The 25,901-nt window shown below is 40.6% G+C and overlaps 1 protein-coding gene across 2 annotated transcripts; it reads right to left on the bottom strand.

Annotated features, from left to right (window-relative positions):
- Positions 1 to 1,687: 1,687 nt before the first annotated feature.
- On the bottom strand, positions 1,688 to 25,181 carry Ak3 (adenylate kinase 3). Of its 2 annotated transcripts, none has more exons than XM_020181216.2 (5): positions 24,920 to 25,181; positions 13,581 to 13,700; positions 8,789 to 8,961; positions 7,064 to 7,182; positions 1,688 to 3,876 (listed from the first exon to the last, which is right to left on the bottom strand). In XM_020181216.2, exons 1-5 carry the CDS (start codon positions 25,068 to 25,070, stop codon positions 3,756 to 3,758), a joined length of 684 nt encoding a protein of 227 aa, XP_020036805.1. In that variant the 5' UTR covers positions 25,071 to 25,181; the 3' UTR covers positions 1,688 to 3,755. The 2 variants fall into 2 exon arrangements, with proteins under 2 accessions (XP_020036805.1, XP_073908048.1); XM_074051947.1 differs by lacking the exon at positions 24,920 to 25,181 and adding an exon at positions 18,808 to 18,827.
- Between the last annotated feature and the right edge of the window lie 720 nt (positions 25,182 to 25,901).

Raw genomic sequence — 25,901 nt, 5'->3', positions numbered from 1 at the left:
TTATTACTCTTAAGAGAGCTGCGTAATACTCATATATCATTAGTAGGTGCTTTCAAATTTTACCTTATGATCTCAGTATCTCCTATATAACTTTTCCCTTTAAAAGTGAAGTAACATGCTATCCAAAGAACATGCATCTATTTTAATAAGTGGATTTTCTAACAGCATGAAAAAAGTGGTTGTAGGTTTAGGCAAGGCGTTCCTCAAGTTCACCTTGGGGTATTTTCAGAGAAAAACAATGTCAATTTACCCTTCTCAGAGCAATTCATGCATTTCAGTTCTTGAATTGATGTGGCACAAAAATGGTATCTGAGTTGAGGTTAGGTTTCCCATGTCACTTTTGCCACTGTGTCATGCACATTTAAGTAAGACCTTTCAATCTTCTGCATCTATTCCCATCTGAAATGGACATGTCTGTATTGTTTCATAGGTCTTCCGAGAAACTGAATCGTCTAAAAAAGTATTTGCTTACTATGTAAGTTAATGGAGGGGGCATACAAACATGAATAAAAGTTAATTATGAATTGCTTGCCACCTAATGAAGTTGAAAAATATTCTCATAAGCTTTGATGAATTACATTTGAAATATGCGCTTTCCTAAATATAGGAAGTGATTTTAAAAAGCTCCATATTTTTCATTTGATTATTCATAATTCTTCATGCCATTTACTCTTCAGACACCTGGAATCTTTTGGGAGAACATGACACAAGCTAGACTGATTTACACTTTGGCATGACACTTGAACTTTACTCAGTGCTAGATATGGAAAACTCATGATCATTAGGGAGCTTATTTAAAAAGGCAGAGGGTGGTTAGACACACTGCAAATAATACGGGCTTTTATCAGCTTTTGAAGCACAGCTAGATTATTTTAACTCTTAAATTAATAACTTCCAAAATGAAAATCTTTAACTGCAAGAATAGGAATGCTATTTCTGAAATTTTTCAGTGAGGGTGTTTTCTGAGAAGACAAAATGTATAATGTTTTAAAATGCAAATTGTTGCTGTTGGGTGCAAGTATTAACAGCAGTTTAGTATAATCTAAGCTCTGCAATTACAATGATTTATTCTTAGTATAGGGAAGTTTTGTTCCAAAGTGAGTTTCCAAGATATTTTGCAGGAATGCCATCATTGTATATAGCTGCGGGGAGTAGTCATGGGCTGGAGTTCAGAAATTTGAGCCAGTATGTAAGCTATTTCAGATGGTAGTGAAATTTCTGGGTGGTACAAAAAAACTGCCATTTTGCATTTCATGTCTCACACTCTGCCCAGAAACAAGGGTAATAGTTTTCAGATACTGTTCCTCCTTATCCAGGGCAGTCAGCTCCAGACATATTTCCATATGGCACAAAAATCCTAACTCGTCATTGCAGCATTATGTTTTTTAACAATGCACTCACCAGTGATACTCCTGGCACTGTCTGTGACATCATCTCATTCAGCAGTTCTTTTGTTTTAATGAAAAAAGTCATACACATTTCCCAAAGTAAAGGAAGTATGTGTAAAACTTAGGTTAAGTGTTTTGGGGGCAGGGAAGGAATGGTCACAGGAAAAAAGAATTTTGATTTTAATAGTGTGTTTTTCAACCCTGTCCTTGATTTCCATGTCTCTAAGGAGATATGAAAGCCAGTAATGGCTGCCAATACTGTAACTGGAGATAAATGCACAAAATGAAACCAAATCAGGTACTGTCCTAAGACAATTTATTAGAACAAGGCCAATGAGAAGTTAGTACAGCAGAAAGGAAGGTGGGGTGGAGTGGGCCCTAGGACCAAAGACAAAGTAATAGCCACAGTGCTGACATTTCATTATATTCTAAGAGATTAATGTACGCCTGACAATCTAGTGATAATTCCTAAGTTTTAGGTAGTTCACAGCTTTTTTAGATAGCACATAACATTTAAATAAGGCATTATAGAAAGTTTATATTACAAAGGACAAGATGTTCACTGTAATTCTTTTTAAAAGCCTAGTTCATTTTAAAAACTCAACAATGAATTTTTAAAAATAAAGAGAAAAATTCTGTATCTGCTCCCCCTAAATATGTAAGAGCCCCTGGCTGGCATGTGTATTCAAAGCCTGGAATAAAATGAACTAAATTTCCAAAGGCAATATCAGCTTGTACAAAGTCTTGATTCATTTGATTTAGCACCAAGGAAGAGTACATATCCCATGGAAGATATAATTGTTTTTTTCCTCTACCTCTCATGTTGCCTCACTTCTACCCACAGTACATAAGCACGCAACTTTGTTGTCCCATTAAGGAATCTAAAATGATTTAGGATATAAAATGACTGCTCAGGCCAGGCATGGTGATGTACACTTTAATCCCAGCCCTCAAGAAGCTGAGACAGAAGAATCTCAAATTCAAGGCTAGCCTGAGCTACACATCGAGATCCTGTCTCAAAAACCAAGAACTGGGGATGCAGCTCAGTGGCAGAGAACTAGCCTAGCACGTTTGATCCCCAGCACCACAAACAAAACAACAGCAAAAAAACCTGCTCAGATGACACCAGCAGAGGTCTTCCCTGCTGAACTCACCTGCTGTAACTGCAGGACTCAGTAAGCTGAGGCATAAGGATCTTGAGCTCAAGGACAGCTTGGGATCAAAAGAGGGGAGGGGCCGAGAGGGTGGCAGTAAACAATAGCAGGTGTCCATTCCTTTGAGGAATAAAGGTTTCCTTTAGTGAACTCTGGTCCTTTTTTAACCTATCATGTAAATTCTTTTTATTGCCGTACCTGTTTACTAATTATGATTGGTATTTATGTTAAGGGAATATTTCCCAGGCATCCTGATCTATTTCTATTTCCTTAATAACAAAGTGTGCCAGTTTTACATAGTGACATGGGTTTTTTCTTACTCTTGTTTTTTTCTTTTTACTACAACTTGTTTATCAAGGCAGACTGTGTGTTCCTAAGAAAGAGGAACAGACAAGTAGACCCTAAAACATTGATTTCTTAACCTGAGTAACATCTAAAAATCAAGGACGGTACACTGTCCATTGAAAAGTGACTCAATATTGGTGCGTATCTAGGAACTTATAATGTCAATTTCTGACATAATCATATCCTGCAGATACATGTATTTTCAAAAGAAAACCATATTAAGGCAATGTTTTCTTATATGCTAATTGATACTTTTTTAAAAAACTGAATAAACTGAAGGTATGTCTCACAACAAAATAAACACAGCACATGTGGCTAGCATTTGTGTTTTCTTAGCGTAAAGGCAGCAGTGAGTTGGTATCGTGCAACAAACCTGTAAATCCAGTTGAGTTTCTTCCTGGAAATATTACATGGTGTTGCACAAAACCATGTCCCCAGGGCTAGGAAAAAGTCTTTCAACACTGGTCTGAGCAAAAGCCAATGATGAGATATTTCCCACAAATGACATATAATTTTAACGTTTCCAGAAAAATATGAAAATTTAATGAACCATTTTCCTCTCACAGAACAAAAAGTTAAATACTGCCAATTTAATTTTAATTTTGCTCTAAAAGATTTTTTTTTACAGTTTCAACATCTCTAGTGTGTCTTTTTTTTTAATTTATACACCCTTAGAAAATAAGTGGATAAAACATACTAGATGATTTCAAAAGATCAATCTTAGTATCTGACTCATTTGGCACATCCTTAGTAATATCCAGAATAAAATCAGTAGAAGTAAAATATAATTTTCGAAGAAAATGCTGAGTCATAGGAAAAGCAGCTGCTTAATACAAAGACAGGTGGTTCCGCTCATCTGCCATCTTCCTCAGGGAGTATCTGAGGGTTTCTGGCTCATTTCTGGAACTTTGGTTTGCAGGAAGGCATATACATGGGGCCAGATCTTGTTAGTTTCTGTTCCAGAGAATGTTTCCAACACACCCTTTTTCCTAAAGATGAAAAATGAAACAATAAAAAACACAGGTCTTAGTTTTTCCTAATTAGCTTTTTCAAAGATTTTCTGCAAAAGGTGATAATGTGCACTTAAGTACCGACCTATGTGACCAAAAGAGCCAGGAACTTGGCAAGGCACTGGAAACCTATGTCTTAAGTTTGGGTTGGGCCCTGTGGCTTTCTCACCAGGCAGACTTGTTTGGCTGGTCACTAGACCAGCAGCCATATGTTTTATTTACTCCAGTTTCCAACAGGTAATATGATGAGGAGTGAGGATCAGAATCCTGGGGTTGCTTTTCAAACATAGACTCCTCCAGAGATTCTGCACTCTCGCTAACCCCTTTCCTCCACCCCATGCACATATACACAGTGGCTTAAAGGCCCCATGAAGCTACTGAAGAACTCCTTAGTTTTTAAAAACAAGATCAGTCATACCTCTGCAACCATTCTTAAGAGGTTTTCACAGGTTTCACTCGGGACAAAGGATTCCTTTCTTGATAACTCAAAAATTTCCCACAATTAACTTAAATAGCACCCACTGTTTTCTTGGTAAGAAACACTTGCTACTGAGAGAAATTATGCAAATACAGTATTCTTTACATAATAGAAGCCCTTTAGCTTCTAAAATCACAGGCCTCTAGTAAACCTTTCAAGAAAATAGCTTCTCACAGTTGTAAGCTTCTTAGAGTCATTTTAACATCAAGCCACAGTGTCACAGTGGGTTTTTACTGGGGGCAGAACTACAGCACCTGTTTAATCCTAAAGTTGTACCTTGAATGAACATTTGTCACTTTAATTTCTGTGTAATAAAATGGAACCAGCTCCAAAACTTAGTGCTCCAAGTAGGAAGGGTATCACATTGTTTGCAAACATAGACTAAGCATAAAACAGCTGAGAACTCAGAGTTTTAAAGAACAGTGTTAACTCTTAGCATTTTTAAATAACAACGCTTAACTATTACTAAGGTTCTTAACAAATACCACTTTTAGTTGTATTTTAGTTAAGTCCAGCTTTAGTTCTATATGTGAGAACTTAGAAGAAGGTTAAATTAATGACAAGAGGTTGCAAACGTCATAACTCTAGGAAGAAAGACCAGGATATCTTGTTAAGATAAGGACCCCAACATCCCTCATTTTGGCAGAACTAATCCCTACTGGGACTTCCTCTATTCATTGCCTTGTGGTGGTGGTGTTACTGTCTGGCAACAATTCAATCCCCTTCTGGATACTATTGGCAAACAACTTCCTTCCCAGAGCCTGGTCCATGAAGTTCAGGCCATATTGTTCCCACTCCCGGTCTTCAGTGGTGGCATGGGCAGAGTTAGTTGATGTCAACCCCAGGACTTCTGCTGGCAAAAGAAGTTCTCTTTTCTGCTGGTTAGCTGAGGTAGAAGGAAAGCTGGAATGTTGAGGGATGCCTCATGGAGGGAGCCCACCTGAGACTGAAGTCAATACAGGTGATCTGAGAGGTACTGAGGCTTGATAACACTTTTTTGACACCTGGACCAGCCATTTTCCTTCGGACCAACAAATCCCCCTTTCGCTTAAGCAGTGTGAATTAGGTGCCTGATTAATACAAGCACATGTGACATTGCATAATAAATATTGCTTTCCCAGCGCTCCACCTCACCCACCAACAGAAGTAAGTTTCTTTGAGCCTGATAGTAACTGTGTCTCAGCACCAGTGTGGACCAAGGCTGGCAAAGTATCAACAGAGTAGGTAATAATCACTGACACTGGACGTCTAGTAACACCAGAGCTGCATTAAGCCTTCCCATGGGTTCTCTCACTTCAATTCCTTAACAGCTCTATAAAGTAGGTACTATTTAATACAGCCTGATTTTATACAGAAGGGATTTGAGGAGGCACGGAGGTTAAATGCATTGCCCAGGGCCACAGAGCTGGTAATTTATACATATAAATTATATATAAATCTATACATACAATTATAGTAACAACTACTGTAGAAAGTGAATCATCACTTTTATAATTTCACTCTCTAGAAATAGCTATTAAAACAGTTTGGAGACATGAGCTTCAGATTTTATGTATACTTGTCTAATTACAACAATTAACTACAGCCATAATAACAGCTAATATTTATGTGGTGCTTTACTATGTGTTAGGCAAAAATTTTTAGAGTTATACATATTAACCAACTTTCAAGGCCCTATTCTCACCTTCAATTTATAAAGGAGAAAACAGGCAGCGGATAAGAAAGAAGTCAGGGCCACATTAATTAAACAGTGACTTGGGACTTGAACTTGGGTGTTCTGGCTCCAGAGTCTGTGCTTTTACAACAGTGTACTTCCTTGACCCTGAATCATTATTTATTAAGTGAATGAATGAAAGGAAAGAGAAGGCAATAATCCTTTACAAGAAGGAAGTGCTGAGTAAGGAAGCAAGACTGGTTCTTAGCCTGAGTTAAATATTAACTCAGTGTAGACATGGTATGTTATATGATATCAGTTCCCTGAGAAGCAGACAAGACCATGTTAGAACGAAAGCTTTTAACGATTAGCCAAATAAACGGTCTGAGGGCTAGTTGTCGTTTGAGAGTCTTGTGTGCTAAAACATCCTGTCCTTGCACATGTGGAGTGCTTTACTAGGCTTGCCTCCCCAGCACTCCTTCCAATCCTCCCTCTCTTCACTACATAGCAGAATTAGGTTGAGAATGGTCCACTCCTAGCTCTGGGGATGGACTCATCAGTATGATCCCTCCTAGCGCAGTGACTGGCTCAGGGATAGGCAGTAACCCAGACCTAGAACAGTAAGTGCCTGATGTTCCCTGACCACAGTGGCTGTTCAGTTAGTTTAATTGGAGTGATGCTCCAAGCTTTTGTTCATTTGGGTAAAAGGTCGCTGTTCAGTCCTTCGTGAAAGAGGAAGCCCTGGCTGTTTCTGGCAAATGTCTGCAACCATGCAGGGAGCACAAGGACAAAGCCAAAACACAAAAGCAGGCAAAGCTCAGAGAATGGTAAAACTCTGATTAAACCTCAGTCCTGAAGCCCTGCCCGCCTCTGGACTTCCTTGTTGTATAAGTTATAAATTTCCTTTATTGCCTAAGCCAATTGGAATTGAATCTTCTGGCTATTTTAGCATTTCAGCTGTAAAGTATGGAAAATTAAAACTTGAATTAGTGCTTCATCGTATATAAGAGAAGTTTCGAAAAGCAAGAACTCACTGGTAATAGTCCAGGACAGGCTCAGTTTGGGCTTCATAAGCCTTCAGTCTCTTGATCACTGTCTCTGGTCTATCATCCTCACGCTGAATCAGTGGTTCACCAGTCAGATCATCTATGCCCTAAACAGGAGTCAGAAGACAGGTATCAAATATTCAAATATCATATCTCTAAAGGATATCTTTATAAGCAGTTCAGTTCTTTTTAAAACAGACATCTCTTTGCAAGCATCAATTGCAAAAATGTGTTAATGTTTAAATAAATAGAAGCCAACCCAATGACAGATCATCCAACACAGAATCACAAGACCCTGGGATCATTTCCATAGTGCTATAGTTTGGATTTGGAATATGCCCTAAAGGCCAGTGTGTTGAAGGCTTGGTATCCAGGTCATGGCACAATTTGGATATGGTGGAACCTTTAAGAAGTGGCACCTAGTAGAAAGTCTTAGGTCTCTGGGGGCATACCCTTGACTGAAACTGTGGGACTATGGTATCTGTCTGTCTCTCTCTGGTTATACTGAGGTTTGAACTCAGGTCATTGTGCACATGCTAGGTAGGCACTCTGCCACTTCAGCTATACCCTCAGCCCTTTTCACTTTAGTTATTTTTTTAGGTAGGGTCTTATGATATTTGCCCAAGCCAGTTTAGACCATGATCCTCCTACTTTCACCTCCTGCATAGCTGGGGTGACAGGAGCACACCACCATACCCATCTTGTTTGCTTAGATGGGGTTTCATTAACTTTTTGCTTGGGCTGGCCTCCTAAATTAGCTGTGATTACAGGTGTTACCCACCATGCCTGGCCTCTTTTGCTTCCTCAACATAAGGTGAGTGGTTCTGTTCTGCCATGCACCACCAACATGATAGGCTGCCTCACCACAGGCCCCAAAACAGTGGGCTAATTGATCATGAGCTGAACCTCCCAAACTGTGAGTCAAAATAAACTTTTCTCCTTATAAATTATCTCGAGTTTGTTACAGTAACAGAAAGTGAACTAGCATAGTTATCAGTCACCTCTCCTTAGTAAAAAGGTTTTCTAACTGCCATCCAAGTAACTCTGTGTGTGTGTGTGTGTGTGTGTACAAAAAACTTCAGTTATTGACTGAAAATTTCAACTGTAAGCCAGTGTCAAGTCCTCACTGCCTCTGCTCCTGACACATTCCCTGGCATAGAACAGGAAATCAATACATGTTTTTTAATGTATTAGTCAGTTTTCTCATTGCTGACCAAAAGGAAGAAAGAAAGGAATTACTTATTTTGACTCACAGTTTCAGAGGGTTCAGCCTACGTTTGTTTGGCCCTGTGTATTTGGGTAGAACATCATGGCAGCCGGAACATGTGGCAGAGGACATCTTTACTTCATGGTGGACAGGAAGCAGAGAGCAAGAAATGATCAAGGCACACCCCCAGTGACCCATCTCTCCAGCTAGGTCCCACTTCCCAAAGTCTCCACCATGTCCTAAAATAGCACCGCTAGCTGGGAGCCAACCATTCAGCACATGAGCCTGGGGGACATTTCATATTCCAAGCCATCAGTCTCTGAAATGAGTAACAAACCCATTGCTGTAGAGCACCTTTACCACCAAGCTGAGTGAACTAGACCTATTGACTATACCAAGTAACCTGAAAATATACTCTCGGAGTTTTGGTCAGGCAGAGGATGTCCAAGTTCACAAAGGTTATATCGATGAGGGCAAGAGGACTCAATTCCGCTGTAACTACTCACCACAGTTTTTGGAGGGTTGAATTCAATGTTGTAGACTCGGCCACTGGCTGGATGAATCCAGCGAGCAGTGAGGCGTTTCTTAATGACCTCAAAGGGCACATTCAGGTTAATGACTGTGTCTATTTGATAACCTTTATCCAGGGCTTCTGCCTGTGGAAGAGTCCTTGGAAAACCTTTATAAGTGAAAAGTAAAATAAGTAGGAAGAAAGGGAGGGAGAGAGTGGGACGGATAAAGAAAAGAAGGAGAGAAAGAAGAAAGAATTAACATTGGGCAGTCTGAACCAAAAGAATAACACCAGGCAGGCAGATCGAGCTATAGTAAAACTGTGCTCGTTAATGTTTTTATGTGTCACCTTGACCGGGCCATGGGAGTGCCCAAATATGTGGTCGAACATTCTCGGTATGCATAGGAGGTATTTTTGTATGGTTAACATTTAAATAGGTAGACTGAATGAAACATATCGCCCTCCTCACAGGGAGAGGCCTCAGCCAAGCAGTCTGAAAGCCTGAATAAAATAAAACTCTCACCCTCCTCCAAGTCAGGGAGACTTCCTCCTGCCTAATTGTCATCTAACTGGGCCATCCACATTTTCCTGCTCTTGAATGAACACTGAACTCAAGCCTACAATTCCAGTACTCAGGAGACTGAGGCAGAAGGATCAGGAGGTTGAGGCCAAGCTGGACTATACAGTGAGACCCTGTCTCAAAAAGCAAACAATAACAGTAAGACAAAACTGACTTCACCAGCTTCACTCAGAATCTTAAAAGGCTAGTTTTGGAGTTTGACAGAAAACTATTAAAGCAAAAGAACAAGCCCAAACAAATAAACCCGTTTATACAATCTGAGCATCTCTGATCCAAAAATCTGAAATCCAATGATGCCCAGAAAGTTTTAGGTTTTGGAGCATCTTGGATTTGGGATTTTCAGATTAGGGATGCTCAAATGGTAAAGTCCATTCAAATATCCCAAAGTACAGGAGTCTTCTGAAATCTGACACTCTTCTAGTCCCAAGCATTTCAGATATGGGATATTCAACCAGTGAAGCTAAAATAGTTTAAATGGTGTGGTTCAACAACAGAGAAAGGCAAATATAACTGTTTAATGACTCCAAGTATATTATGGGATTAAAAACAACATTTTTAATGTTGCTTAAAAACAACATTTTAATGTTAATTTTTAAGTTTTTGACTTTACAATGTTGTTACTAAGGACATCTTATCTAGAACACAAGGAAAATATTTAAATTGGTGGAAATAATACATTTTTCAAAGGTGAAGGTTATATTGAACATGCAGTAACTCACTAGAACTAAAAATACGTATCTTGCTAACACTGAAACATGGAAAAATGTGCCTGTGACTTAGGCCTTCTACAATGATAAAATAACAATTAGGATACCTGAATTTCGAGGAAATTGCCTCCAAAGAAAGCTTATAATGGCAAAAAGTTCAAGCTACAAAATTTTATTTTGACCCAAAACTGAGTAACAAATCAAGCTTGTATATAAAAATTTACAATGGGGGGAGGAGGGCATGGCTCAAGCAGTAGAGCCTAGCAAGCACAAGGCTCTGAGTTCAAACCCCAGTACTGCCAAAAACAATTTTTTTAACTGTACATAAAAATTCACAATGAAGTACGTGACCCTGATAAAAACAATTTTAAAGGAGAATGATGGAGGGGGTGAATTCAACTATGACATATTGTAAAGGTCACAATGTACCCTCAGTAGAACAATAATATGATAATAAAAATGTAAAAACAAAAAATTTAAAATTTAAAATATTTAATAAGAATAAATGGAAAATAACAGGGAAATCTACTGAGTGTTTTCCAGGGGCAAGCTCTATATGTTAAATGTTCTACAGGAATCATTTCTTTCAATTGTCATAATAACCGTGAGAAGTGCTGTTTCTATTACCACTTTATGAATGAGGAAACTGAGGCACAGCAAGGGTAAGTAACTTGCTCTAGCTCACAAAGCTATTAAGCTGTGGAAGTGGAATTTGAACACAAGCTGTCTAACCCAATATCTATTCTTGTTCCAATAGAGTTTACCCTGGAAAAAAAAAGTCTCAATAAAACTACCTCTCTATTGGTATAATTCTGACTAGAATGTTTACTCTCAGAAACTTAGAACTAAACTTCCACTAGAACAAAAGAAGTGAATCAAAATCCCCTCTACCAAGAGAAGCACAAGTGCAAAGGTGCTTTTGCAGCATCATTCCAAACACTGAAAAGCGGAATTCAACCCAATTGCTCTTCAGGAGGGGCTTAAAGTGTGACACATACAGAAAATGCAAACTTATCCATCTTTAATTCTATGAGGCCAGTGCAGTGTATGCTGTGGTTTGTATATGAGGTATCCCCCAAAGGCTTATGTGCTAAAGTTTTGGTCCCTTCTAATCATTGAGAGATGATTGGATCATGGGGCTCTAACTTCATCAATTGATTAATCTGTCAATGGATTCATAATCTGATGTCATTTCTAGGTTCTACCTGGTTGGAGGAAGCAGGTCACTTGGCAGGGGGAGCGGGGACATGCCTCTTGTCCCTGGCTATCTCCTCTCTCTGCATCCTGGCCTCCATGAAGTGAGCAACTCTGCCCCACTATGCCCTTTCCACCACAATAGTTTGCCTCACTATGGGCCCAGAAGAATGGAGTCAGCCAGCAAATCAGTCTTTCCTCTTTTAAGTTGTCTCCCTTGGGTATTTGTCACAGCTATGAAAAGTGACTCTGGGCCTATTTCTACTTTTATTTTGTATTTCTGGTCAGTGAAATCAACATTTTAATAAAGGGAACTGACTCAAAAAAAAAAGAAAAGTGACTAACACAATATATAAAGAAAAAAATATTAGACATTACTTGGGGGAGAAGGAACTTTATTTCATGTCTTATATATATTACATATTCAGAATTATGTATATATGAATGTATATTTGTATTTTGTCACTAAGTATAGAAACAGCCTGTTTGAATTACATAGCAAAACAATGAAAAGTAGTTGTTCCTGGATCATTGAGGACTTTGAGTCCCTCTTACTGTATCTCTCTTTTTAATTTTTAAAAGGAAAAGGTATTACTGTAATATAACAATGACAAAAAATAAAAAACAATAAATGCTCAACATTCCAGGCTCTTCCCCATGGGTCTTTGGTGCACTCCTCACATACACTTCATTGATGACCATGTTGGTCTCACACAAAACTTGTCACTTTCCTGTACTGGGCAGTTTCCCCACTCTGCCTTTACAACCCTATTTCTGCAGCCTAAATGACCCTCATAAGGTCTCCCACAAATGGGAATGCTTCCAAACCCCTACCACTCATATAGAAGCAAGACTTTTCATTAAACTTTTTAAAATAAAACTCTGAACTATCTATCTATTTTTTTCTATTAGGAAAGAAACAGTAAGTAGCTACCTCCCCATCACATTACGCTATTCACATCAACTTTTAATTTGCTTCAGACCATCTTTTGATATGTAGACTTATCCAAATGTTTGTTTGCTTGTTTATTGCTTGAGTATACTTCCCACAAAAAAGGCAAGGATTTTGTTCACATTTAGGCTTAGCAACTAATGTTCACAGACTTTGGTACACAAAAGGCATTCAGTTAGTATCTGTGTAATGAATATATGAAGCCTGGGCACGTTATAGCATCTAGTGTTTAATGCAGTCTCTACATACCAAAGACCCTTCACAAATGTTTCAGGAACTTTTGAGTCCTCAGTATTTTGTGCAAATATTGATAGTAGGCACAGTCAATGAACATGTACGCAAATCTGATTTTTTTCTTCCTGATAGTAGCTCCAACAAGTAAACCAGAGTAAGTGCTCTGCCCAACCTTTCCCTTTATTTGTCCTCCCCTTCACCTTCATGGTACAATTTTAGTACATTTGGAACCTTTGTGCAATTAGAAAATAGTGTGCCTTCTTCTTGGATAAAGCAAGCGAACAGGGAAGGACAGGGTGAGAGCAGTGTAGAGTGTATGTGCATGAAGGTGGGGAAATGGTGTTGAGTAGGAGAGAAGAAAATATAAATAGCAAAGCTAGGTCTGCATACTCTCTTCCAAAACGGAACACTGTAACTTTGATCTTGAAGGGAAGGCTGATCCCATTTTTTAAAACAAATCTCTTTTGTGTCCTCTTTATATCAACAAAGCAATGATTAGAAACTACAAAGCAGCCTGGCACTATTGGCTCATGCCTGCCATCCTAGCTATGTGGGAGGCTGAGATCAGGAAGACTGAATTCTAGGCCAGCCCAGGCAAAAAGTTCATGAGATTCCATCTCAACAGAAAAAGCCAGGTGTGGTGACATGCACCTGTCATCCCAGCTACTGCAAGAAGCATAAATAGGAGGACCGCAGTCCAGGCCACACCAGGGGTGGGGGGCAGGGGGAGACACATACAAAGCAACCTAACCTCAAGGATTCTGCCACACCTGACTGATGAAGTCTACAGTTTACCCTAAGTTATTCTTGGGCCTTCCTTCTTTTGTAGTGATCCTTCTTCGTCATAAAATAATCTCAAAAGTGTATGTGGGTGGGTGGGGGGACTAAAGTTACATCTGAAGGAGCCTAGAAATCATGCAGCCCACTTCCTTCTTTTCTTTCAGATAAAAAATTAGGCCCAAAGAAAGTGACTAGACCAAAGCCTCAGGATAGTGAGTGACATAACTCAGGCTTGAGTTCTTGATTGCCATCCATAGTGACTGTCCGTAGCCCCAAATGCTCATTCTCCTGCAGCATGAATCATTCTAGGCAGCTGAAATGCTCACAATATTCTACTTACCATCCAACAGCCAGCTATATTGGGTGAGATTTTTCAGCTCATGAAGGACCAGCCGAGTCATGACATCATCTGGGATGAGCTTCCCTTGGTCAATGAAAGTCTTGGCTAACACACCAATTTCTACAGCAGAGGGGGAAAAATTGGTAAGTGCATTTGCTTTATCCTATTCCAAGTCCCTAAGGGCCCCTAGTTCCCTAAAGGGGGCTGTCTACATGAAAAATGGGTAGCACCAGCTTTTCTGCTAAAACAGGTTACCAAATAATTTAAGTCTATTTCAAATCCTTCGGTATGTAAAATTGTGCAAGTGTAAATATGTATATAGAAAAAATAATTCAGTGCTATTGGCCAATATTTAACAGTAGTCATCTCTGCATGATGGAACTGGGTGACTGACTTTTACATATTTGCACTTTTCTGTATTTCCTAAATTTTCTATCAGAAAACAATACATGGAATAAGTGCAGTTCTTTTCTTTTTAATAATAGCCAGAAACAGCCATTTCGAGCTGGACACCATCTTAGCGTGGAGATTTGTCTAACCCTCTACATCGCTGTTGCTGTAATAATAGAATTCAATTTTGACCACATTAGCACTGTGATCATGTATTTTTATTTCATTATTGAAATACCTGGAAAAGGATTTATGAGCAATTGTAAAACATTACCCACACTGTATGCCATTCCTGTGCACAGCAGTGCAGCACTGTTGGACTTTTAAGTTATTTAAATTGCTCTTGGTTTTTCTTCATCACTTCTGCTTTTAAGATTTTACTACCCTTTCTTTTTCTTTTCTTCTGGGTTTTTTGTTTGTTTGTTTTGATAGTTTTTCTTTTGTCTTCCAAATTATTCTGATCAATAAATTCCCAGGAATCAGATTAAAGGGTCATAGTATATATGATAGTTTTCTTGGTGTGACTTGTCATACAAACCTCAAAACATTCCATTGTCAAATTTATGACACTTGATACTTGAACCAAGAATTAACTGCTTAAGAGCTGGGAGCATAGCTCAAGTGGTAGAGCATCTGCCTAGCAAGCGTGAGGCCCTGAGTTCAAATCTAGTACTTCCAAAAAAAAAAAAACCTGACACAAAAGGGGGCTGGCAGAGTGACTCAAGTGGTAGAGTGCCTGCTTAGCAAGTGTGAGGCCCTGAGTTCAAACTCCGGTACCAACAACAAAAAAAAAAGTAATGGAAGAAAAAAATTTCTCTTTGGGAGCCAATTTTTGTAAATCATGTCTGATAAGGATCTTGTATCTAAAATATGTAAAGAACTCTTAGAACTCAACAACAGTAATAATAAATTTTAAAATGGGCACAGGATTTGAATACATATTTCTCCAAAGAAGATACACAAATGTTTGCTCAAGAAGTACATGAAAAAGATGCTCACCATTATCAGTCATTAGGGAAATGCACATAAAAACCACAGCGAGATGCCACCGCACACTCACTAAGAGAGCTATACGCAAAAGGACAGATAGTAACGAGTACCAGCAAAAATGTGAAAAAACTGTTGACCCTCTGCCATTGCTGGTGAATGGATTATAACCTGTGTAGCCAATTTGGAAAACAGTAGGGCAGTGTTTCAAAAGCCTAAACGAAGTTACTATATACTTGGTAGATACCCAAGAAATTTAAACTATATATAGATATGTCCACACAAAAAATTTACATGAATGTTCATAGCAGTATTATTCAAAATAGTCAAGAAGTAGAAACAGACCAAATGTGCATCACCTGATGAACAGATGAATAAAATGCGCTATGTCCACACAATGGAATAATTCATCAATAAAAAGAAAGGATGTACTAAGACATTTTACAACATGGGTGGAACTTGAAAACATTATGCTAAGTGAAAGAAGCCAGACACACACACACACACACAAACTGCATGACTCTACTTACAGAAAATGTCCAGAACAGGCAAATCTATATGGACAGAAGATTAGTGGCTGCCTAGGGCTGGGGTGGTTAGGGAGAAATGGAAGTGACAGCTAATAGGAATAAGGTTTCTTTTTGAAGTTGGTAATGGTTACACAACTTTGTATGTGCTAAAAACTACTGAATCATACACTTCATAGGGGTTAATTTTAGGATATGTGAATGAATTATGTGAAGTTTTTGTTTTACTTTTCTTCGTAGTTTTGTCTTGTTTGTGGTGCTGGGAATTGAACTCAGGGCTTTGCGTGTGCTAGGTAAACACTTTACCACTGTACTCTCATGGTCTGCCCCCATTCAGCGGCCATGGATCAAACCCAGGGCCTTGCACATGCTAAGGACAAGCTCCGCCGCTGAGCTATCATCCCAGGTCAAATTTTGTTGTTGTTGTTTAAAGAAAAAGAGCTGTATGCTGGTGGCTCAGGCCTGTAGTCTTAGCTACTCAGGAGGCAGAGATCAGGAAGATCGTGGTTCAAAGCCAGCCCAGGTAAACAGTTTGAGAGACCCTATCCCGAAAACACTCAACACACAGTGGAGTGTCTCAAATGGTAGAGTGTCTGCCTAGCAGGAACGAGGCCCTGAGTTTAAACCCCAGTACCCTCCCCAAAAAAAGAAAAAAGTAATAAAGAAAAGTGGGTGGGCATGGTGGTACATGCCTGTAATCCTAGCACTAAGAAGTCTGAGGCAGGCAGATAATGAGTTGGAGACCCTGTCTCCAAGAAAAAAGAGAGAGAGAGAAAGGACGGACTTAACTCCCTACTTCAGAGGTTCAGCAGTTTGCTTATTACATTTTAAATTTTACTCAATCCCAAAATTATATGCAAAGACTGCCACCCAGAAGGCTTTTTGACCATCTGGCAAATTTGTATTCATTTGATTGCCTATAATTTAATATTACTGTATATCTTAATATACTTTTCATTAAAATATAATTTACTTTTTAATTCAAAATTGAATAAACTTGGTGCCAGAGGCAGGACTCAAATGGTAGAGCACCTGCCCAGGAAGTGCAAGGCGCTGAGTTCAAATCTCCATACTGCTAGAAAAAAAAAAGAAGAAAAATTAGCAAATTTGGGAACTACCACACCTATAGAACACCAGTTAAAAAGTAAATTACTCAGGGCTAGGGGTATGGCTCAAGTAGTAGAGCACCTACCGTGCACACCTAGCAAACATAAAGGCCTGAGTTCAAACCTAGCGCCACCAAAAAAAAAAAAAGTAAATTACTCATAATAAGGGAAGGTCACAGGCAACTTTCAAGGACAACTGGAAAGCAGACTTTAAAATATATACTACATAAAAAGCCCTTTTTAATTTTATGTCTACTTTTCAGGTCTGGTCATTATGACAATATTACCCAAACCAACCACAAGTCTTATCTGAATGAGCTTATGGAAACTTACTGTTTGAGCAGCTATGAAATGTAAAAGAGAGACCAGAAAAATGGTAAATAACAGGTCTCTTTTACATGGACCAAGAGAAAATGCCATGGAGAATTAACCTAGTTCCTGCCAAAATTGTGTTCAGCATCATGATACATTAAACTACATAAAATTTCATTTTAAAAGTATGTCAAAACAAAACCAGAAGAATGAGAATAGCTTCACGCCCAATTAAGGGCTTTTTGGAAAAAAAAAATCTTTCTCAAACAATAATAAAGAATTACACTAACAAAGGAGTCACCGTGGGGTGGAGGGCAAGAAGATGTGCATGAGAGGGGCTCACAGACGCCCCGAAGTCCTGCTTTTCTCGCTGGTGGTGAATGAGTGTTCATCTAATTCTTCTTCTAACCACACGAAGGCACTGCAATACTTCCAGGCATGGAATATTTCACAAGAATTACACTGAAATCAAAATATTAGACACTAAAATCTCCCCTGGCCGTTGGTGCTCCCTCTAATCATCACCAAATTTCTCTCCTCTTCAGTGAAGCACCTAGAAAATGTTAGCATTCCGGGTCTACACTTCTCCCTGCGACTCACTGTGCTTCAGGACAGAATCTCAATCCAAAAACTGCACAAAGCTGGGGTTGGTACAGTGTTTGCCTACCATGCACAAAGCCCTGGGTCTGAGCCCTAACACTGCAAAAACTAACAAACAAATACTAATTGCATAAAGGCCTATCTGGGTCTGGCCTCTTTTCCCTCCCCCACTCACACCCTATCCTCCCACCCACCAGCAAGGAGCTCCAAACACTCTGGATCCTCCGGGCAGCCTTGCTCCCACACAAGTCGGATAAGCTCTTATGCATTGCTATGGTTTGAATGTGGTTTATCACTTCCAGAACTCGTGTTGAAATCTGATCCACAATGAAACAGTGCTGAGCAGTGTCTGGTCAGGAGAGCTCCACTCTCATGAAAGGATTAATGCTGCTCAGGTAGAACTGGGTTAATTCTCTTGGAAAGGAGTTCTCAGAACTGGATTGGTTATCTTGAGGGTGGTCGTTATACAGCAAGGGTGCCCCTTAAATGGTTCCTCTCTTCTTCGTGTACCCATTCCCACATGGCAAGATGTGGCACAAGGGCCCTGCCAGAAGTGGCCACCTGGTCTTAGACTTCCAGTCTCCAGAATTGTGAGCTAAATAAACTTCTTTCCTTATTGATCTCAGGGATTCAGTAATAGCAAAAGAAAGAGACTAAGACACTCATCTTTAAAGATGTTTGTTTAGCAGTATTGAGGCTTGAACTCAGGGTCTACACCTTGAGCCACTTCACCAGCCCTTTTGTTGTGAAGAGTTTTTCAAGATAGGGTCTTTCAAACTATTTGCCCAGCTGGCTTCAAACCACTGTCCTCCTGATCTCTCCCTCCTGAGTAGCTAGGGTTATAGGCATGAGTCACCCGTGCCTGGCTTGTTTGTTTTGTTTTGTTTGAGACAGGGTATCACTAAGTAGCCCAGGCTGGCCCCAAACTCATGATCCTCCTGCCTAACAAGATACATTTTAAAGGATCTTTATGGTGAACCATCCCTTAACCTCCTACACAACTAAGACTCCTTCCTCCAGACTTCTATAATGTCACAGACCCCTCTTTCACACTGCCACAGCAGTATTATGGACTAAACTCTGTCAGCCTCAAAGCAAAATGTTGAAATCGTATCACTTAATGTGACTATATTTAGAGATAGGTCCTTTAAGGAGGTAATTAAGATTGAATGAGGTATGGGGACTCCATCTGATAAGATTTGTTTCCTTACAAGCAGGGCCAGGAGTGCCTTGGCATGGAAAAAAAGGCCAGGAGAGAACAAAGTAAGAAGACAGCTGTCTACAAACCAAAAAGAAAAGCCTCACCAAAAACCAACTCTTCTGTGCCTTGACTTGGACTTCACAGCTCCAGACCTATGAGAAAATTAATTCTATTATTTAAGCCGCCCAGTTCATGGCATACTGTTAGGCCATACACATGTCCATCTGGGCACCTGCCCCCACGCCACACCCAGACTGTGAGACCTTGACTGAAATCTACTCACTCTTTATGTCTAGGTCTTGGCACACAAGAGGTGCTTAATGCACAAATAGGGCGGATAGATGGAAGTATGGATGGAGAGTTGAGTACCTGGATTCTAGCCTAAGTTACTTTGTTAAAAAATTAATAATCTAGCCAGGGTCCATGGCTCATGCCTGCAATCCTAGCTACTCAGGAGACAGAGATCAGAAGGATTGCAGTTCGAAGCCAGCCCGGGCAAAGAGTTCTGCGAGACCCTATCTTGAAAAACTATTCACAAAAATAGGACTGGAAGGCCCTGAGTTCAAGGCCAAGTACTGCAAAATAATAATAATAATAATAATAATAATAATAATAATAATAAATAATCTAGCAAAAGTCTACTTTCTTTGAGGCAATATTCATCAACTGCTTTAAAATTGCTCTTTAAACTAAACAAACTATGTCTATCCAAATGTCCATGAACTCATAACCCATGAATAAAATGTAGTATAGCCACATAATGGAATATTATTCAACAATAAAAGGGAATGACATACTAATGACAGTATAATATGGGTGAATCTTCAAACCACTAGGCTAAGCTGGGCACAGTGGTGCTAGCCTATAGTTCCAGCTACTCAGGAGGCAGAGGTGTAAGAATTGCTTGAACCTAGGAATTCAGGGTCAGCCTGGGCAACACAGTGAGACCCTGTTTCTTAAAACAAAACTGTGCTTAGTGAACAAAGCCAGACAGAAAACGCCAAATATTGTATAATTCCGTTTGTACCAAATGTTCCAAACAGGCAAATCCTTGATACAGAAGCAAGTTAGTGTTGCCAGAGGCTCAGGTGGGGTGGAGTGGGGTGGGGTGAGGCACGGATAAGGGTGACTAATAGGTATGAAGTTTCTAATAGGTATTTAGGGTAATGATAATATCCTAAAATTGGTTGTGGTGATGTTTGCACAACCCTATGCATATACTAAAGTCCACTGAATTGCACACTTTCAGTGAGTATGCTATGTAGTATGTGAATCATATCTCTACAAAGCTGTTAGGGAAAAAATAAAAGAGGGCACACTTTTTTGGAAAGCAATACTGCTCAAGGTTCAAAACATTAGGGAAGGTGTGCTACCATTTATGTAAAACACAGAGAGAAGAAATGGATAAACATTTGGTTGTATGTACATAAAATATCTTGGAAGGGTGTTTTCAATAAATATGCTCTATGATTGTTTTAAATTCCAAACCATGTGAATATACTGCCTACTACAAATTAAATCTTTTACAAAAACAATTCGCTCTGCCACCAATATAAACTTAATTATGCATACCTATGCTCCATGGGGTATGTAAATGTTTTGTTAGAGATAAAAACTTGAGGGCTGATAAGGGTCTTGAAGATTACTCCCCAGTGAGAACAAATGAGCCTCTAAAGGATGAGTCATGGGCTGGTGGAGCCTGCTTAGCAAGTATGAGGCCCCAAGTTCAAACCCCAGTACCACCAAAGAAACAAAAGGGTGAGTCACCCAGTCTGGGGTTGTCTTTGAGAAGTACTATACTGTGGTGTGGTTTCTTAAACTCAGCAATCACGTGTCAACCTTACAATTTCTACCATAGGCAAACTATTATTTACTATATGGTTTTCTTTAAAGAGATTCACTTTTAAAATAAGTAAGCTACAATGTTCGTGAAATATAGGTTCATTTTTTTCAAATACATTTTGAAAGAAATAAAAATTGTCTATATAAAATGATCTCATGAATCTCAATTTGGAAAGTACTGCATAGTGGACAGTATTTCACTGACACCCAGGAGACCTGGGTTTTCACCCTAGTCTCCTCGTAAATGCTTTATTTCCATTGCATTTCTTTAATGGAACACTTTTATTGCATCCTGTGCAGGGCCTATGCTAACCTCATCAGTATCATCCCAATTTTAGGATATGTGCCGCCTAAGTGAGCACAAAAATGCTATTTATTATCGAGTGAACTAACCTCTCCTGAATTCAAGTTCCCTTGAGAGGATTAATCTAGATGTCTAAGGATCAAACTTGAATGCCCTGGCTCCAGGGTCTGGCTGTATGTGGTCACTGTAGATCTGCCATTGTCAGCAGGTGGCCTACTGTTACCAGTGTCCTTATCATATCTCCTGGGATGATTTTCTCCCCATATGAGCCTTTTGTTTTGATAAATAACATTCATGGCTTATATTTGAAGTCATATTTACAGATGAGGAAAGTTTATAGGTCCAAATCAGATAACAGTGAAACAACTACTACTGGAAGGAATGAACACTCCACACTCATTTTAAACTTAAAAAGCAGAGATCTTCTGTGATGATTTTTAAACTTTAGTTATAAAATACAGTCATGGGTTATAAGTACAGCACCTTTAGGAAATGGTGGTTGATTTCTAGAAATTCCTCACTAGGACTTTACTTGAAGGAACACAGCAACTATGCTGCCACATGTTCATACAAGGATAGTCATAACGAGTTTATTATATAGCAAAGAATGGTTAATAACATAAATGTCCAATACTAGGGAAATGTTTTAGTTAATTGTGCAACTTTGATAAAATTAAGTCTACATTTTTTGGTGGTACTGAGGTCTGAACTCAGGAACTTGCATTTGGTAGGCAGGCGATCTACCATTTGAGCCAGGACCCCAGCCCTGTTTTGAGTTAGTCTAATTTTTCAGATAGGGACTTGCATTTTTGCCCTACACCTCCCTCATAACTGAGGCAAGCCACCATCCCCAGCTTATTTGTTGAGATGGGGGTCTTGTTTTCTTTTTGCCTAGGCTGGCCTTGAACCTTGATTCTCCTAATCTCTGCCTCCCTTGTAGCTGGGATTACAGACAGAAATTAAACCTTACAAGATTGCTTATCGATGAGTAAACATGCAGAGAATAAAAAGTATCCAAAATATAACAATTTTACAAATACAGAAAAAAATGTAACATTAAAAAAAAAAAGAACAGAAAGAGAAACATACAGGAGGGTTAATTATAACTGTCTCTGTGTGGTGAGGCAGAATTATGGAGGATCTTAATTTTCCTTTTTTTATATTTTCATGATATTTTCTTCCTTTTTAATAAATACGATTTGCTTTTAGCATGAGAAAACATGAAGCAGCACTTTTTTAAGGTTACATTTCTTTTGGCTCAGATTCTACGGGAAATATACAATCCATTCACAAATATTTTTTGAGAATATATTCTTAGTCCTGAGAAACAGCACTGTGTCAGATACTGTCCTGTAAAAACAACCCGTAACCACAAAGTGTTATTAACATCTGTAAAAGCAAGCTCAGGACACCTCCCAAGCTCTGTTAGCTGGTCTCCCTGTTCAAGAACTGCCCATAATTCTTTGAAGAGCACTACCAGGAGGCTCAGCCACAACAGAATCCACCACTTCTGCTGCAGGCATCAGCTGGAGGGACCAAACTAAGAGAGACCCATGCCTAGGGGGCTGTCTGGGAGCTACCCTGGGAGCTCTGGAACCTTCCCTAGTAGGAGTAGAAAGCCCAACCCCTTTCATGTACCTTGAACTATGACCCTGCAGAGATTTCTCTCATGACATCTAGTTCTCTGGAATTGAGGCTTTAATCTTTTAAATTATCTTTGTTATTATTTTTTGTGGTTGTGGTGCTAGGGTTAGAAATGTGTGGGCTTGCAAGGCAGGTGCTATACCACTTCAGCCACTCCTCCATCCTGAATCTTTAATTTTTTAAAAAAGTGTTTGTCTTTCCTTGTCCTTAAAAAAAAAAAAAAAAAGAGAGAGAGAGAGAAAACTTCCCGTAAACACTCCAGAATGGTCAGGTGCCTCAGGCAGGCTGAAGACCCTCCCAGTGTTCCTCTACCCTTCCCTCTAGCCTCTATCTTCATGTTATGGAGTTCCAGGGGAGAGGACAAGAATGTCAGGGAGTTAAGATAAGCAAGGAGCATTGTTTCTTCATTTTTAAAAAGTTTATTTCAATAGCTCTTAAATTTACTTTTCATAAATGTTTTGTGTTTTCATAAATTAATGAACATTCTTTGCTGAAGGTGCTCCCTAACCATACAGTTATGCCTCACTGCTCAGTAATTTTCAGGCAATCCCTTAAGGAGTCCTTACTCCCAGGCTGGAGGCTACAGCTCAGTGCTAGAGTGCTCCCCTAGGATTCCTTACCCCATGTACTTTGGATAACTTCACACTGACCAGTGACAGTCTACAGGACTGGGGAATGTTCACTGTTACCCAACTATTTCAATATGTTGCATCAAGAACATTTAGCAAGATAGCCAAGCAATTTAACCTTTTGATAAAGTTTAATTAATGACAAGACACTTTAAATTTTTTAGGACCAATATAAAAGGAGAACTAAAAGTATAACGCTCCAGAGATGCTGGATACTGAACCAAAGAACTCCAAGAGATAAAATAGAAACATGGGGTTGATTTTTCTTTTTTTATTTGACTCTATTTTTATTTATGTACTTATTTATTTTTTGGTGAGACTAGGGTTTGAACTCAGGGCTTCACACTTGCAAAGCAGGCACTCTGCCACATGAGCCACACCTCCAGTCCATTTTGCTCTGGTTATTTTAGAGATGGGCATCTCTTGAACTATATGTCCAGGCTGTCCTGAAACCACCATCCTTCTGATCTCAGTCTCTCAAGTAGCTAGGATTACAAGTGTGAGCCATGGGAGCCTAGCTATCAGTATTTTTTAAATAGGTAATATTTTTTAAAACCTCACCTAAACATAACCTATATGCCCATTCAAGAGGGGAATGATTACATAAATCATAGTAGATTCAGCCTTTACAAACACAATGAAATGGTTTTCCATGTCTCCACGTGGAAAAACATCCCAGATATAAAGTGAAAAACACACTGGTGCAGTGTTTATATATAATATGATAACATAAAACATATACATATATGTGCTTGTAATATAAATAAACTTTTCTAGAAGGAACACACTATCTCTCTGATGAATGGGAATGAAATGAGGCAAGGAATGACAGAATGCTATGCTTTTTATTTTATGTATTTCTGTGTAACTTATCCTTTTTCCATTATTTTTTTCCTTTTTACCTTGTGCAGGCATTATTTCTAAGTAAATGGACTTCAAGATGAGTTTCAAAATGGGTTGTGTTTTGGAAGTAAAGGTCAACACTTTTGGGGGGTGGGGAAACCGTTGACTTAAAAAAAAATACCCTTCTTGCCAGCCATGGTGGTACATGCCTGTAATCCCAGCACTTGGTTGGCAGAGGCAAGAGGATCACGAGTCTAAGGCCAGCTTGGGCTACACAGTGAGATCCTGTCTCGAAAAAAATAAAACAAAACGGATAATAAGATATAAATAGCCTTCTTAAGATAGAATCTACATACCACAAACTCAGGCATTGCAAAGTATACAGTTTCATAACTGGATTTTGTGCTGAGTTATGGGAATTTATTTGACATGAGAAACAAAACAATATTTTATGTAACCACGCACAAGGATAACCTTAGAAATCTTTGGTGATATTAAAATCTAAGCCAGTTTCGTGACTGCTAGGAGGGTAAATAATCGGCCTTGAGAGAACTACACGATCCCAAATAACTTGACCAAAGGGGGAGGAGTAAGAATAGAAAGCAAACCCTAGTAAGCTAAAGCCAGTTTATCAGGTACAAGGACACATGGAGAGTAAGTCACAGGCTCTGCTCCAGGCACCTTCAGGAGCAGCTGCGTCCAGGGCTGGCTGTGCCTCTCAAACAAAGCCAAGTGGTTTCCTTCTTTCATCTTTGAACTTGGAGCTGGTCCCTTCCCCCTGCAAGTGACCCGAAGCTGCCCAAGGAAACGGGGGGGGGGGCGGGCGGGGGGAGGCGGAGAGGGTGAACGCGACGCGGCGCCCTTCATCCCAGGGCGAGGATCCTCCATAGACCCTCGGCCCGGACCGCCCTCCCAGGGACGGTGGCGCGCGGCCAGCCCTCGGTTCCGACTCACCTGTGCCCTGCAGCATGTTCTGTCGGAGCAGGTCCCCGCTGGAGAGGTGCTTCAGCTCGAAGTGCCGGGTGATGCGCGACGACACGGTGCCCTTGCCGGAGCCCGGGGCCCCCATGATCACGGCGCGCAGCAGCCTCGCGGACGCCCCCATGGCGGACACAGAGGCCCAAGCGACGCGGACGGCGGAGCTCCGGCCTGGCCTGCGCGCTCCCGGGCTCCGCAGCCCCGGCCGGCCGGCTGGCAGCGCTGCAAGCGGGCGGCGGCCCCGGCGCCGGGCGCTCCCGGAAGTGAGTGACGGTCACCAGGGCGGCCCCGCCCGCCCGCCGCTGCGCCCGCCCCTGGCGACCCCTGCGCACCCACCTGCGCCCCTGCGCCCGGCCTCCCCACTCGCGCGCCACGCGCTGCGCCCCTAGCTTCTACTGCTCCCCGGAACTTCCTCCGCCTCCTCGGCCACCCCTGGACGACCCCCACTTCCCTATTGTCCACCCCTGCGCCTCTCTGCGTCCTCAGACTCTCGCGCCCTGATCTGCCCAGACCCAACCAGAGGAACTGCGCTGGCCTCCATATACCTTGGGCAACTCCTGGGCGACCCCCTTCCTATCTCAAGTCGCCCCTCTGTGCAGCTTGGTTACCCGGCTCCACTCCCCCACCCCATACCATACACACACACACCTCCTGTCATCCTTACCCCTTGTCCATGCCAGGCCTCGTCCTGTCCTGTCCAGCCCCCTACCCCGCGTCTCACTCGGAGCCCCCTTGGCAACCCGTCCCCCTTCTCCCCGCGCCCCTGGATCACGAGGCGCCCCACTTTCCGTTCCATCCCAGGTCACTTCCCTGTCTGTGCAGAATCACTGTGGGTGGCTGTGAGCCCCCCTGCAGCGTTCGTTGAGTGAGATGCTTTAATTCTCTTACCTGGGAGGTGAGAGAGTTGTCTCCCAGGATCGCACTTTCAGAGCCAAAAGTAGCTGCCACTTTTACTTTG

This window comes from Castor canadensis, chromosome 13, assembly GCF_047511655.1.
Source record: "Castor canadensis chromosome 13, mCasCan1.hap1v2, whole genome shotgun sequence".
Taxonomy (NCBI): domain Eukaryota; kingdom Metazoa; phylum Chordata; class Mammalia; order Rodentia; family Castoridae; genus Castor; species Castor canadensis.
The sequence above is the reverse complement of the archived record's forward strand: the minus strand, read 5'-3'. Positions and strand labels throughout refer to the sequence as shown.

Excerpts from the sequence above, each read along its gene's own strand:
- Ak3 (XM_020181216.2), bottom strand. The coding sequence starts at position 25,070 with ATGGGGGCGTCCGCGAGGCTGCTGCGCGCCGTGATCATGGGGGCCCCG. Across the intron at positions 7,183-8,788 it reads TCAACCCTCCAAAAACTGTG|GGCATAGATGATCTGACTGG; the intron begins GTGAGTAGTTAC and ends ACTCCTGTTTAG. Across the intron at positions 3,877-7,063 it reads CCTGTCCTGGACTATTACCA|GAAAAAGGGTGTGTTGGAAA; the intron begins GTGAGTTCTTGC and ends TTTCATCTTTAG.